Source organism: Rhyacophila brunnea, unplaced genomic scaffold (assembly GCF_057557595.1).
Source record: "Rhyacophila brunnea isolate RB1 unplaced genomic scaffold, BYU_Rbru_1.0 scaffold_15, whole genome shotgun sequence".
NCBI lineage: Eukaryota > Metazoa > Arthropoda > Insecta > Trichoptera > Rhyacophilidae > Rhyacophila > Rhyacophila brunnea.
This window is the reverse complement of record NW_028232806.1, coordinates 2,432,819-2,447,433: the sequence shown is the minus strand read 5'-3', so window position 1 is coordinate 2,447,433 and position 14,615 is coordinate 2,432,819. Positions and strand designations below refer to the sequence as shown.

Sequence of the window (14,615 nt, the reverse complement as noted above, 5' to 3'; positions counted from 1 at the left end):
TTAAGGATAAAAACTTTGAGTAGTATGTTATGGGTTGGAGTTATTAAAAGATATTATTAATTACTTATATTTAATGTTGTCCTTTATTTCCTCTTTATAACATAAAATCACATAACACTTTTACTGGTATACTATAAAGTTTGAATATTCTTCTTTCGACCATGTCCGATTCTAATAGGATCATATGGGCCTCCACAAAGTAGAGGTTTAAATTGACAGATTTTTGTTTTTTACGAGAAATGGATGTCAGCCACTTGCTCAACCTATTAGGTCCATACCCTGACACACACAAATTGAAAAACAATATGTGTACTTGCCAGACCCAGGATTCGAACCTGGGACCCACGGCTTTATAATCCAACGATTAAGCCGCGCGGCCACCGTGGGTTATTACTAGGTACAATATGGGTTTCTGGTTAGAAGTCCAACTGAAGAGTGTTTTATATACTGGATAACTACTAGGCAGGAATAATATTGATGATGCAACAAACCAAAAAATGAAACAAGATTTAACATGTAAAATAATGAACTCATTGTTCCAGCCAGTCGAATCTACTGGAATGTTGACTCACTAATAGTTACCTACGTAATTTGAATGGCACATAAGTATACTGCAATATAGTTTAATAAGTCATTCAAATTCTAATTTAAAATTTATATTAATAAAATGTTAATAGGAAGAATATATTATTTTAACGTGTGGTTAATTTCTTAGGTAGCGACTAATGTGAAGATCGGCGATCCTCTAACGTTGGTGATCTCCCTCGACAAAGACGTCAGCAAACACGGCTTGAGGGTGACTGATTGCATAGTCAAGGACGGACTTGGTTGGGCCCAGCAGAACCTGGTCAATGATGATGGGTACGTCGAAATAAGAATTTTCTATAATCAGTTTTTAAAATTTGATTAAACCCCCTGCCTAAACTAAATCATCTGCAATTTGTAATCTTGGTTCAATGAAAACAAATGAGTATCACTGATAAAGTTTAGTTTGCACTATTTATGTTGGATCTCTGCAGCCTACCTCCACCCTTCGCTACTACCCACCATAGATTGTTGAGTCGAAGATAATGATGATTTATATTTTACACCGTTTCACTGAACACTTTGTTTAATTATTTTTTTTAATTGACACCATCTATGAAACAAATTTGAATCCACCAACACAACGATAAATATTTCAAAATTTAAATTATAAATATTATGTGTTACATCGTGGCCAGTCACACGCGAAAAGTACACTCTGATCTGTTTTCCTAAACGCGCCAAAAGAAGTATAACTTCAAAAAAAAAAGCTTCAAAAACAATATATTCACCTGCATAGGTGGTATGAGTGCCTAAGACATTTTCCAGTGCCTTTATAAGAATGTAGAGAATATTCTAAAAGTAAATAGTATCATAATACCTACTTTTGTATTTCATAAACCATCTACTACATTTTATGAGAACCTAATACAATCGCCTAGTTGCCCTAGTATGAAAATATCATTATTCATTATTTAAACTTAGCAGGAATGCGAAAATTCTAAAAGAAATTGCCATGGTAACTATTAAAAAATAATCAAAAACAATTTTCTTTAATAATTGATTATGAAGCAATATACCTACATAAGTGTTTATGAGTGCCTAATACATTTTCCAGTGCATCGATAAGAATCTAGTGAATATTTGAAAAGTAGGATTATATTCTGTTAATTTTATATTTTTTCACAAACAATCTACCTTATCTATGAGCCATATATTATGAGAGCCTAATACATTTCTTTAAAATATGGAATATCAATATTATTTTAAGCGTAGTAATAAATAGGTGAAAATTGTATAAGGCATTGCCATTTTTTCGTAAACAATCTATCTGCAGGGTTCTATGATAGCCTGATACATTTTTTTTAAATATGCAATATCGATATTACTTTAAGCCTATTAATAAATAGGTGAAAATTGTAGAATGCATTGCCATTTTTTCGTAAACAATCTATCTGTAGGGTTCTATGATAGCCTGATACACTTTTTTTTTAAATATGCAATATCTTTATTATTTTAAGCTTAGTAAAATAGGTGAAAATTCTGGAAGGCATTGCCATTTTTTCAAAAACAATCTACCTGCAGGGGGAGAGCCTGATACATTTTTTTTAAATATGCAATATCTATATTATTTTAAGCTTAGTAAAATACGTGATAATTCTAGAAGCCATTGCCATTTTTTTGTAAACAATCTACCTGTAGGGTCTTATGAGAGCTTAATACATTTTTTTAAATATGCAAATCAATATTATTTTAAGCTTCGTAATAAATAGGTGGAAATTCTAGAAAACATTGCCATTTTTTCTTAAAAAATCTACCTGCAGGGGTCTATGAGAGCCTAATACATTTTTTTTTAAATATGCAATATCAATATTATTTTAAGCATAGTATTAAAAACGTGAAAATTTTAGAAGGCATTGCCACTACCATGATAATTTAAAAAACTATTTTCATTAATTGATTATAATATGATATACCAATATACACCGACCTGCAATTGTTTTATGAGTGCCTAATACATTTTCCATTGTATATTATTATTATTATAAGAATGACGTGAATATTCGAAAAGTGGATTGATTGCATCATGATACTTTTGTATTTCACAAACCTCAAATCTACCTTACGTCCTTCTATAATCTATACCCATAATACCAGGTACCCTAAATATATGATGTATTTTGTGATTTTGTCTGCACGCAAAAAAACATTGTTATAATAATATAATATCTCATATTGTCGTATCAAGAAAACGGAAGAGAGCAATTAATCTAAAGGTGCTTTCTTCAATACAAACTTTTATTTTTTATTATTGCACACATGGGTTGTCTAAAAATGCATTGCTGGGAAAAAATATACCTAGCTCGATGCATTTCTAAGAATAAAATTTTAACTTGGCTAATTGTGGCACCCATTTGTATCGACATATTATGTAGGAACAATAATCCAGTCAACCAGTAAAATAATTGTTTAATAGAAAGATAATTATTTTATGATGTTTTCAAAATAATTTGAACCGGAACGCCATATGAAATATTCTGATGAGGCTCGAGAATTTTATTACTTTTTTTATTTACTTTATTTAATTAGGTACCTACTTAGACACTTAACTAGTGTCATAAACTTAATCTGATCCCGGCGGCATCGGTCTAATTAACTGCCGGGTCGGATTTTATTGCGTAGGGTCGAAAATGTTGTTTTTAAACGATCGACACATTAACAGTTTTGCTCGGTATACCCGAGAAGTAGCTTGTTATAAAAGTGAATATATGTATGGAAAAAATCATAAACTAAAATGTCAACGAATGTTTCCTCATTACATCCGAGATCTCGTTATTTCCGTGATCGTAATAACCAAGTTCTACTGTAGTTATGTTTCTGAAGTTTTTCGAATTATGGATGAACACCTTTGTTTGTTTCACAGGTGCCCATTAGACAACGAGATAATGGGCATGTTTGACTACTCAACCGACGGGATGACAGCGTCTGTCACCTTCCAGGCCCACAAATTCCCCTACACCCCGAGTGTCTACTACCAGTGCAGTGTTCAACTGTGTTCCAGCGAAGACAAGGAACTTTGTGTAAGTGAACGTATTATTTAAGGCTATACTTCAGCTGGGGCACGGTCTAAAACGATTGTGACTACGCGACGTGAAGATTGTGCAAATGACGCATGCACAACAAAACATAATTTGTCATCAAAATTCAACATGCGTCCATTTAATGTTATGTTTATTGTTCTATTAGTAATAATAATAATAATATATTCATTGACATGTTTTCTTTTTCAAGTAAATGGGTAACGTTTTTTAGTCATCTTTACACGATTTAAGAATTAATTCCCCCGACGCCATCACAAAACAAATTGACGTGTTCACAGCTCGTCTTTCGATCTCCGATTGAAAGTGAGTCCGAAATTTCGTCGCACCTATAGTTGAAAATTATTTGCCGTTTCACTGAAGTATGCTCTTTATTATATAATAAATTGTTATTTTATATTTTATATATAATACTCAAGCTAAGATTTTTTGGTACGAGGCATAACTCGAGATACAAATAAACAAGTGGTAGGAGTTTTGGTTGCATGTAAATTGTACGTTAAACATTTCACCGTGGCACAGTTTGCTGGAAGCTTTCTTATCGGAAAGAGATAACCGTATACTTTACAGTCTCCAATTCTATTAGATTCAATTTGAACATTAATTCAATTTTCATAGCTGATATTGGCAAAATACATGAATTCAAGACTGAAAACCTAACCTAATGTATTTCGGCTATTTTCAAAATTTGTTTGCTGCTGGCTTTCTGTAAAGTGTAAACCGACAAGAACCGTGTTTTATTTAAACATGAACTTTATGTCAGTACTATACGGCCTAAAGAGATTGGATGGTCTTTAATATACGGCCATATATTTCCGATACCACATTTCACGGTGATATGGCGAACTGCATTCGTACAAGTTTCCAGACACGAGCAGTTTTATATAGTCAAATAAATAATGACTACTTCAGACTTCTCTACATAGACTATGAGGACTACTGCCTTCTTCTACCTTGCGTTACATCCCATATGTGGGGCTTGTCCTCCTCTACAATCCAAAGCCGCTTCCTTCCAGTTTAGGACATTCAAAATCCAACTTAACACTATCCTTCCATTTTGTACGAGGTCGACCATATCTTTGTTTGTCTTCCGTATTCCCAAATGCCAATTTGCGTGACTCATACATCCTATGTATATGGTCCAGTCATCTAAAGCAGCCTAATTTGATGGACTGTACAATGTCTGGCCCTCATATAAAGCGTACAGCTTGTAATTGTATCTTCTTCTTCACACCAACCATGTGTCATACCGAAGATAATGCGCAGCATGCTCCACTCAAATGAGCCCAACACTCTTCCATGTTTTTAGTTATGCGTAAGCTCTCCGAACCATAATACATGACAACTGCTATTATATAAAAATACATTTTATGCAAAAAGAAACATTTCAAGTATTGGTTGAATGAATGCCTTGGAACGTAGTACTTTCATTAGACCAAACAGTGACTATTGCTCTGTGAATTTTATTCTAGATATAGTGCATCACTAAGGCTTCGGCCACATAGGCAGCTGCCTTGCTTGGTGGCTACGTGCTAGGTGACATATCCTAGTGAACGAACGCACAGTGTTCTATCGCAATGGCCACACTGTACGCTTAGCGCCTCGCCATGTGATTATGACGGGCGAACAAACGTGTTGGTTATTTTTATTGTGTCACCTAGTGATTTTGCCATTGTCTATGGATTTTTCAAGATGGCGGATGTTTCTTCAGTATGACAAACGTCGTGAGAAGTAGCTTTCTGGTTAGTTTTGAGAGTGACATATCGTTGTTGACTTGAGCGCTCCCAAGTGTCAAATGAATTTGTACCTAAGCATGTAGCCTGCAATGTGGCAGTAGTGTTTTTAGTAGACAAGCATAGCATCTAGCTCAGGACTAGCGAAACACCTGCCTATGTGGCCAAAGCCTAAGCATCATCTATGTATATAACCATATTGCGAAGGTCTCAAGTCTCCATGATTTATCTTCATACCATAGTAATTGCTTTAGAATATAGTCTTTCTTTATTGCAAAGGAGACTTCTGATTTTGAAAGATGCACTCCTTGTTATCTCAAAATGAAGCAATGTGTAAATGAATTTTACTGTGTGTAAATGAACTGTGGAATTACTTTAATTTTTGGGCAATTATAAAACTTGTATAATACTTAATACAGCGCTTGAAATGAACAATTTTACGAACCGGAGCGCTCCATATTTTTTCGAAAATATTAGCATAATTATTTAATTATATGTATATTGTATAAAAATAACTGTCATACATTTTTTGTTATACGGCCTATCTAGCTCAAATGGTCAATATATTTTTTCCGTGAGACGGAGTGATAATTTTGGGGATTTCATGAACCGAAACCTAATATATAGCACAATTTTCAGGGCCCTGCTTGTAATCAGAGCAAGAAATCGAGGAAACGGCGTCAAAACGAGAAAGACTTGGGTGAAGAAGAGGAAGCACCAGCCAAGATTGAAGTGTTTTCTGGTCTGTACGTCAACGAAGCCACTGATGTGCCAGCTGATGATTTTGTCATCAAGGAAAAGGTAATTAAACACACTAACACATGAAGAGTTTCTATACAGATGGAGTCTAAATGTATAAAATTGAAGCAATAAAAAGGACTACTGATCAAGTTAGCTACAAGTGACTGCATTGCAGTTCATTTGTAGAGAACTTCACACTCATTTTCCAATTCATTGTTAAATTTATTTAACATTGCTTTATGTAACATTTTTCAATAAGCCTCAAGCTTGCAAAATATGCATCTGGAAAATGGCATTAAATTTAGCATTTTTTGACACCACAAACAGCTTAAAGTTGACATTAAAATATTATACCAGACTTCCTGTTGTTTTGTACCTGGGGATGTCAAAAAATAAACCATTCTTTTCCTTTGATACGATACTAATCTTTTGCGACAACAGTTGTTGGCAACACTTTCTACGTATCAATCAAGTACCTATAGTCGAATTTTTCATGTCACTTGCCGAAATTAAAGTTTAATCTCTCATCCACGAAGAGAGCGTCCATTAATAATAAATTATTTTCAAATAATATAGTATCTTATTTTTTACGTCCATAAACGTTATGTCGAACGATCCATGGAGGTAAAACAATAATATTCGTATTCACTAAGTGACAAGTTATATTGTGACTACTTCATAGTAAAATCATCAGTTTTAAACTAAACAAATAATTATTGATTTCTTTTTAGAACCCTGACGATGCAGTCTGCATTTCCCAGCGCAACTTTGCCATAGCAATCTGCATAGCGGGTTTGATCCTCATGCTGGCAGTCGTGGCGGCCATCTTAGTAATCCTCGCAAGGCGAAGAGGACCAAAATCCGTCAGCAACACCGGAAGCTCCATTTACAGCGGACCGTACACAAACACAGGATACTCGCACACCAGTTAAACTGCTACAGACCATATTGATACCTTCAAAATTTCCCCGGATGCATTGTTACCATTAACCTCTACAAATACCCAACTATTATTAGTATTTCAAACCATAAAAAGAAGAAAAAAACTACTGGCAGAATAGCCATAAAACATTTTTATAAATACCAATATAAGCATCGAAGAAATATCTGTGATAACATTATCTGTGCAACGACACTTATATAAACTTAATTTCTTTCGTCATTTTGATGTTTATAGCCACTAATTGAAGGCTGCTCAATTTGAATATTGGAAAACTACGAAGGTATCAACACTTAAGTAACATAGTCAATAATGGCAGTTTTAGTTTGAAAATAATATTTTCAATTATACCAAGGTTTATCCGCACTTTGCTTTACGGATTTCCTTTGGGTATCTTAATTATTTTATTCCACGCTGCCATTAAATTTATTACTATTCTACAAAATCAACAATGTAGAATTACATATATACAAAACGGATTTGGTGATAGGGTACTTCATACTTCAAAAGCATTTTTCTTAAATGCTTACTGCCATCTATGAGAGCGAAATAAAACATTCTGCTTTTATTAGCTACTATGTCTAACAATGTTCCCTTTTAGCAGCATGTTCCTTTTAAGACACAATGTTCAGTCTAAGATGGAACATTGATTCTTGAATGTGCTTAATTAAATTTTTATAGTGTCTTCCATTTCCTTGCCACATCATATTTAATGTGGTTTTCTATGTAGTTATTGTCTAATAACCGGTGTTTAGCAATACGTATGTAACAGAGAGGTGTTTCTCTTTGGCGCTGGGTGTATGTTTCATAATTATTTCATTGATATCGTTTCTCTATTTTTAGAGACTTTTATAAGATAGATAGAACATTCCAATTATAACACTTCTTTTTTGTCTTTATGACAATCAAGTGAAATATTTACTGCCATTCAGAGGTTTTCTCTCACAATTATTATTATTTTAATGAATTTAGCTGTTTCAGTAACAAATAATATTTATAAATTCTAGTAAATAATAAATTTAATAAGCCTGCCATATATTTACGGAATATTCCATATTATATATTAATTAATAAGACGATGATGCATCAATGAAATTCTGGAACAACACCATAAACACAGGCCAGAGAGAATAAAATAATTGTTAGGAAGTTTAAAAGAAAAATATTCTTATGTTTATCGTAGTGTATTGAAAAAATGTGCAATCAGGCAACTCGACAGTGAAACAAGAAACAAAATAAGATGGTGAACATTCTCATTGTGGCAATATTTTATAATATGCATACTTCATCCACGTGAGGCCGAAAAGGTACAATAAAAATTAAATATTTACTTTTTTTTTTAATTCATCATAGATACATATTTATTCGCCAGTCATTTCATCAAAATATGTATCATTATTCGTTGATTATTTATAATAATATATATTTTTAATAATATTCTGACACTTATTATCACATTACAATATAATTATTATTTTTTTGTTTTAACAAATCAAACTTACGAACAATGTACTTCAAATTAAGTATGTTTTTTTTAAATAAACATTTTTTCATAAATCAACCTTTTTATTTCATTTGTAGTTGAAACATTTACGCCCTTTGTATATTTTAAAGGTTTAAATTTCATTTTCCCAACAATGACCAAATCAGAGTTATCTAGTTGTAGTATTGAGGTGACGATATGAAAAATAACAATTTGTATGCAAGAAAGACAAAACAGGTAATATATCTTTTAGTAAAACAACTCAATAACTTCTTAAGCCAACGTATTTATTTTCAACAAAAATGTTGCGATAAAAATAAATTTACATAACATAAATAAATTGATGACATTTAAGTTTGAAGACGAGACGTTGAATGTGATTGAGAATACATTACGAAATATGTGAACAGCTTCCAATCCAAGCGTCTCCAAACAGCATCTGTGAACAACGATACAAAGATATTTTAACTCTTTTACTCCCAGCTGATTTAGCCTAGCATATGCGAAAACTCCCAAGCGTTTTTTGACAACAAATCGTCGATTTAGTTTTTTTTAAATAACTAATTCTACACATGTTTTAAAAATTTGAAACTTTTTTTGTGTGTTCTCAATGGTGTATAAAGCAATAATAAGTAATAATATTGATAGTTTACATCAATAAAACAAAAGAAAAAAATAATGTATCAATATTTATTTAGAAATGAACGGATAAAACTATGTTTGAACAACAAAACAAGTGTGACAACATTTTTTTATTTATAATTGATATATCAAATTTTATAATATAATCTATCCTTATGTAGTAACAGAAAAAAAAATAAACATATTATTATTTCTCTATGAAATAGAATTTTTATAAAGTAATCAAAAAAAATCGTATAGTGTCAAGGTATTAAAGAATATTATTCAATTCACGAAATCGCAAGAGAATTCGATACAGTATCGACGACTAACTGATATGGAATGAAGTAATTTCAAAAAATAAGTCTCAAAGCACTAAATCATTTATAATATTATTTATATTCATGTATTTTTTCACCATCTTACCAAAAATACAGTGGCATCCATTGTTAGTTCAAAAATTACAAATTTCATTTTGTAATGTGATATATGAATCATAAAACAACTAAAAGAAATATCAGAATTTAAAATGTGTCATAAAAATAATGTTTTATTATTTTTATGACCCTCTTTGGTCTCAAGTTCGACAGCAGAGCAATTATGACTTGTGAGTTATTAGGGTATGGCATAATTATAAACAATGCCGACACTAAAATAAATGTTAGTCACCACCCAACACACAGTGAATATAATGCTTCGTCTACATGAACGAAATATGACGGGAAAAAATTTGGAATAAATCGTAAATTTGGTTCCAAACTTTCGGCCGATGGATCGGCCCAGATGGAGTTTTCGCATAGGTATGGTGGGCCGAAATATCGGCCCCGTGGGAGTAAAAGGGTTAATTAACTATTTCTATTACGAATAATTCACAAGATTTTAAGAATGTAACATTCAAATTATTGAACATACATAATTCTGAAAACACTCATGAGAAAATATAGGCAATAGAAAAAATCTTTTTTGAAAAAAGTAGGACACTCAGCAGGATCGAACCTGAGTCTCTTGGGTATCGCCCCCTGTGCTTTACCACTATGCTACGAGTGCCATGCTTAATTGGAACACATTTTAACTATTGGCCTTTTTAATATCTGCTCATAAGCACTCTCCAATTAATACATAACGCAACTTTTTCAGTAAATCTGTGTACGAAAGTAAAGGGAAAATGTGTCTGAAATTACTTTTCAGGAGAGCTAAAAGAAGATTAGCTTTTTGATAACTCTGTATAAGAACTTCAATGTTTCTATATAGGATAAAGTAATTAAGATGTCCAGATGAATATGTCCTTTTTTTCATTTACGCATTATATATGTTACACCGAATGTGTGAAATTGCGTATTACATGAAATCGGCAGAATTTTGCCTAATTCATGAAAAATGCAAGCCCGTTGCCTTATTCATGAATTAGGCAAATCATCTGCCGAGTGCGTGAATTCTAATAGTTCCTGGTCGCTTTAGACATATTTTTATTATAAAAACCTTCAAATTACATAAATTGACAGATCCGTACACCACAGGAGCGTAAATTGAAATGATAAGTTTGGGGGCGTTCCTCATTTGAAAAGGGAAGTGCAATTAGCTGCACTGGACGGAATTGTTAGTTTACAGTTTTAACACGTAGACAAGGAAGTTCTTGTTCAACAGTAGTTCAATACGTATCGTCTGAAAACACTGTTGTGTTTGGAGTCTCCTGTCGATCTACTTTTTGAGATAATGACAAGCAAACATTTCACTGCTTCGATACTAACATAAATCAGTATGGGTGCGTCTAATATCTGTGCTCTGAGCAATACCTCGTAATTCTCTAGTGAATTCTATGCGTTTCCACACCGGCTCATGTGTGCTTTCGCAATGATTCCTGTAAAATTTTTGCCCATATGCCCATACAGATACAGTAAACCAAAAACATGGTAAAGGAAGTCAGGAGGAATTAGTGCAGAGGCTTTATCAACTTACACCATTAAGGCTACCTCAGCTGAGGCATGGTCTAAAAAGATCGTAACTATGCGACGCGCGGATTGTGTTAATGACGTGTGCCGAACGGAACATAATTTGTCATAAAAATTCAACATGCGTCCATTTAGTGTAATGTTTATTGGGTAACCGGAAAAAACAGAAAATGACAAAACAGAACAGCCAGGGGAAAAATATAACATTAATTTTTGTGGAATCTATTTAGGTTAGGTTAGGTCATTATTTCGTTGTACCTAGTCACCCAATCATTTTGAACATATCGTCTCTGTTCTAGCAGAACACACTAACTGGAGAATACTAGTTTTGAGTAATTTGACTTTGAAGCTGTTAAAATGTTTGAAATGGTCTATCATGTGAGTTTATTAAGTAATCGTAAAAAGGATGACTTTAAAATAAAGACTGTTTATTTATTAAGGTGACGCATCAGTGAAACGCCAAATAATTTCCAACTGTAGGTGCGACAAAATTTTGGACTCGCTGCCATTCAATGAGAGAATGTCGAGCCAGAAGCACGTCACTTTGCTGCTTGATGGCGACGGGTCAATTAATTCTAAAATCGTGTAAAGATGACTAAAAACGTTACCTATTTACTTTAAAAAGAAAACATGTCAATGAATATATTATTATTGTTACTAATAGAACAATAAACAGAACATAAAATGGACGTATGTTGGATTTATATGACAAATAATATTTCGTTTGACAGGCGTCATTTGCACCCGCGACCCGCAGTCTGCGCATCGCCTAGCAACGATCTTTTTAGACCGTGCCTCAACTAATGCATGAACTTAAGAAGGTTTCCAGACGGTAAAGTTTGAAATAAGGAACATTTTGGTATAACTAACTCAATATGTCATTTTTTCGAATTATTGTCTTCTGCCAGAACAATGACGATATTATATTTATTAAGCTTGCTGGCAACACTATATATACTGTACGGAAACACTGTATATAATTTGATTTATTATGGCGTATTGAAAATCTATCAACATAATAGAGATAGGACAATTTCAATATTAAATTTATATTTTTTATGAAAGGTCATAGTTATATTTATCGTCGTTCTGTTTTGTCACTGTTCTGTTTTGTCATGTTCTGTTTTGTCATGTTCTGTTTTGTCACTGTTATATATAATAATAATATATATTTATAGACATGTACTCTTTTTCGAGTACATGCATAATGTTTTTTAGTCATCGTTCCACAATATAAGAATATATTCTTATGACGCCATCACAAAAGAAATCAACGTGCTGGCACCTCGAATGCTGCTCGGCAATTGGTGACGAATGCAAAATTTCGTCCCACCTATTGTTGAAAATTATTTGACGTTTCACTATGCCGTATGCTCTTAACCAATTATGTGCGGTCAATCAAAATCATTGATAATATTTCTCACCTTTCCTACGATAGAAGTGGAGTGCGTACAGTTTACTTGGTGAGCTGATGACGCATGATGAGGTAAGGGGTTGCCAATCCGCTGCCGATGAAGAGGGCAAAGTAAAGGGTCAGCTTGTAGCGGTTGTTGATTGAGAATGGAAGATTCTGGAATTAAACAAAATAGTTTTTATTTAACAATATTTCTACGAAACCAAAACAAAAAATATGGTTTTTATCATTTTTTTGTTCTCTATAATCTGTTTGTTTATTCCGTTATAACTAAAAAACTACTGTACTAATATTAATGAAACTTGTACAGCCTCTACATTGTTGGTATTGATTTAGTAAAGTTTCATCCCGACACCTCAAAAGGTTCCCAAGTGAAAAACAAAACTTTTGGAAAATGACACAAATGTAACAATCCATCACGAGCAGGTAAAGTAGTCAGATAGGAATGGTGCGGTGATGAACGGTGGAGGTAGGCTGCAGAGATCCTACAAAAATAGTATATATTAAACTTTGTCAGTCATACTTATTTATTTTCATTGAACTAAGAATACAAATTGCAGATGGTTTTTAAAATTCGATTAAACCCAGCCTAACCTAACCATTATTCTTATATCTATAAAATGATGTATTGTACAATGGTATCATTTTAGATAATTTATAGATAGGAGAATATTTTTTGATATTATCTACTATGGCTTGGATTACGCTGGGTTAAATTGAATTTTAAAATCCAACAACCACAATCTACACATTATAGTCTTAGTTCATTGAAAACAAATATGTTTCACTGACAATGTTTAGTGTGCTCTATTCTTCTCCACAGCCTACCTCCACTGTAATACATGTAACCCTCGGTCATTGCGAGCTTGGCGAGTGCGAATTCATTATATCGCAATTGATTAAGAATATTTTTTTGTCCCGAACTTGTGACAGGACGCAACGTGATGATAATATATTTGAACTATATTATACCTCTCAGGTCCAGTTGCAGGATTAAACAAATGGATCATAAAATATTTTTGCTAATCTCATAGTTATCAGATAAAACACCAAGGCTTCGATAATAACACAGAATAAATCAATTATCTTATTGCATGTGCCGTGGTTAACTAATGTTACACTATTGTATTGAGAGCTACTGGGTAAATTCAACTGATTTTATTCTCATTTCATAACCTTAAATTTAGTCATATTTAGATACATCGAAGACTTGTTTACAATAAATCCTACCGAGTAATCAGCGATTACCAATAATTCAAGTGTCAAACAATGTAAAAAGACATCGCTTCATTTCATTCTGTGAAATATTCGATACAATAAAATATGATTTCAGTGTTTGACATCTTTCCAGTACCTACCTACAATTCGATTTCACAGAAACAAATGAAAAGACACACCTATAATCAATAATGTAACGACTACAATATGGAAAAATAGAATAGTCTATGAACTATAATGTAGAAATAGCAATGTTCTACCGATAACCGTCTAACTTTAAAAAGTTACAATCGATTTGAATGTGAGATTCACCCATTACATAATAAGATATTTTTTAATCAAAGGTAAATAAATACCTCTCCGGGAACACCGCCGTCGGAATGGGAATTCCTGACGATATTATTCATCATCTGCCTCCTGAACACATTTGACGTGCGGGCTAGAGTCGCAAACATTTTCAATTTATTTTACTTTTTAAAACTCTTCAGCCTTCCAAAATTTTCAATGCAAATAATCGTCTGACGTCTACGATCACGGAAATCAGTGTTCATTCCAGGGTGGACACCACTGAAAATAGTTTCGGGGTAAAAAATAAATTTGAGCATAATTATTAAAATATTATACTACATTTTAATTTATATTTGTTATGAATTACTGAAGCTAATATTTAAATATGTATTTCATTAAATTCTTGGTTTTGTTCTCAAATCAAACAATCTAAAATCTTAATATTTTCTTGCAAATGGCCGTGGTACTAGATTTTGCAAAAAATATGTACTCGATTTTGTTGGATTGTGGATGCAGTTGGTAATCATTATCAAAGTTGCCAATATCTTTAATAATAATAAAAAATAATTGTCAAATATTTTCTTATTTATTTTTAAATTAGATGC

The 14,615-nt window shown here is 32.7% G+C and overlaps 2 protein-coding genes across 8 annotated transcripts in view; one reads left to right on the top strand and one right to left on the bottom strand.

Annotated features, from left to right (window-relative positions):
• Positions 1-8,258, top strand: part of pio (zona pellucida domain-containing protein piopio) — a 72,921-nt gene extending 64,663 nt beyond the window's left edge. For all 7 annotated transcript variants that reach the window (XM_085942668.1, XM_085942662.1, XM_085942665.1 and 4 more), the window contains 4 exons: positions 716-861; positions 3,449-3,605; positions 5,996-6,157; positions 6,829-8,258. In XM_085942668.1, coding sequence (XP_085798794.1) covers positions 716-861; positions 3,449-3,605; positions 5,996-6,157; positions 6,829-7,029 — 666 coding nt within the window. In that variant the 3' untranslated portion in view covers positions 7,030-8,258. The remainder of the gene's footprint in view (positions 1-715; positions 862-3,448; positions 3,606-5,995; positions 6,158-6,828) is intronic.
• Positions 8,259-8,786: 528 nt separating this feature from the next.
• Positions 8,787-14,257, bottom strand: LOC147074792 (cytochrome c oxidase subunit 7C, mitochondrial-like). The gene is made up of 3 exons (XM_085942669.1): positions 14,079-14,257; positions 12,515-12,660; positions 8,787-8,959 (listed from the first exon to the last, which is right to left on the bottom strand). The coding sequence occupies exons 1-2, from the start codon at positions 14,175-14,177 to the stop codon at positions 12,547-12,549; spliced, it is 213 nt and encodes a 70-aa protein (XP_085798795.1). The 5' UTR covers positions 14,178-14,257; the 3' UTR covers positions 8,787-8,959; positions 12,515-12,546.
• Between the last annotated feature and the right edge of the window lie 358 nt (positions 14,258-14,615).

Excerpts from the sequence above, each read along its gene's own strand:
- LOC147074792 (XM_085942669.1), bottom strand. The coding sequence starts at position 14,177 with ATGTTTGCGACTCTAGCCCGCACGTCAAATGTGTTCAGGAGGCAGATG. Across the intron at positions 12,661-14,078 it reads ACGGCGGTGTTCCCGGAGAG|AATCTTCCATTCTCAATCAA; the intron begins GTATTTATTTAC and ends GTTTAATTCCAG.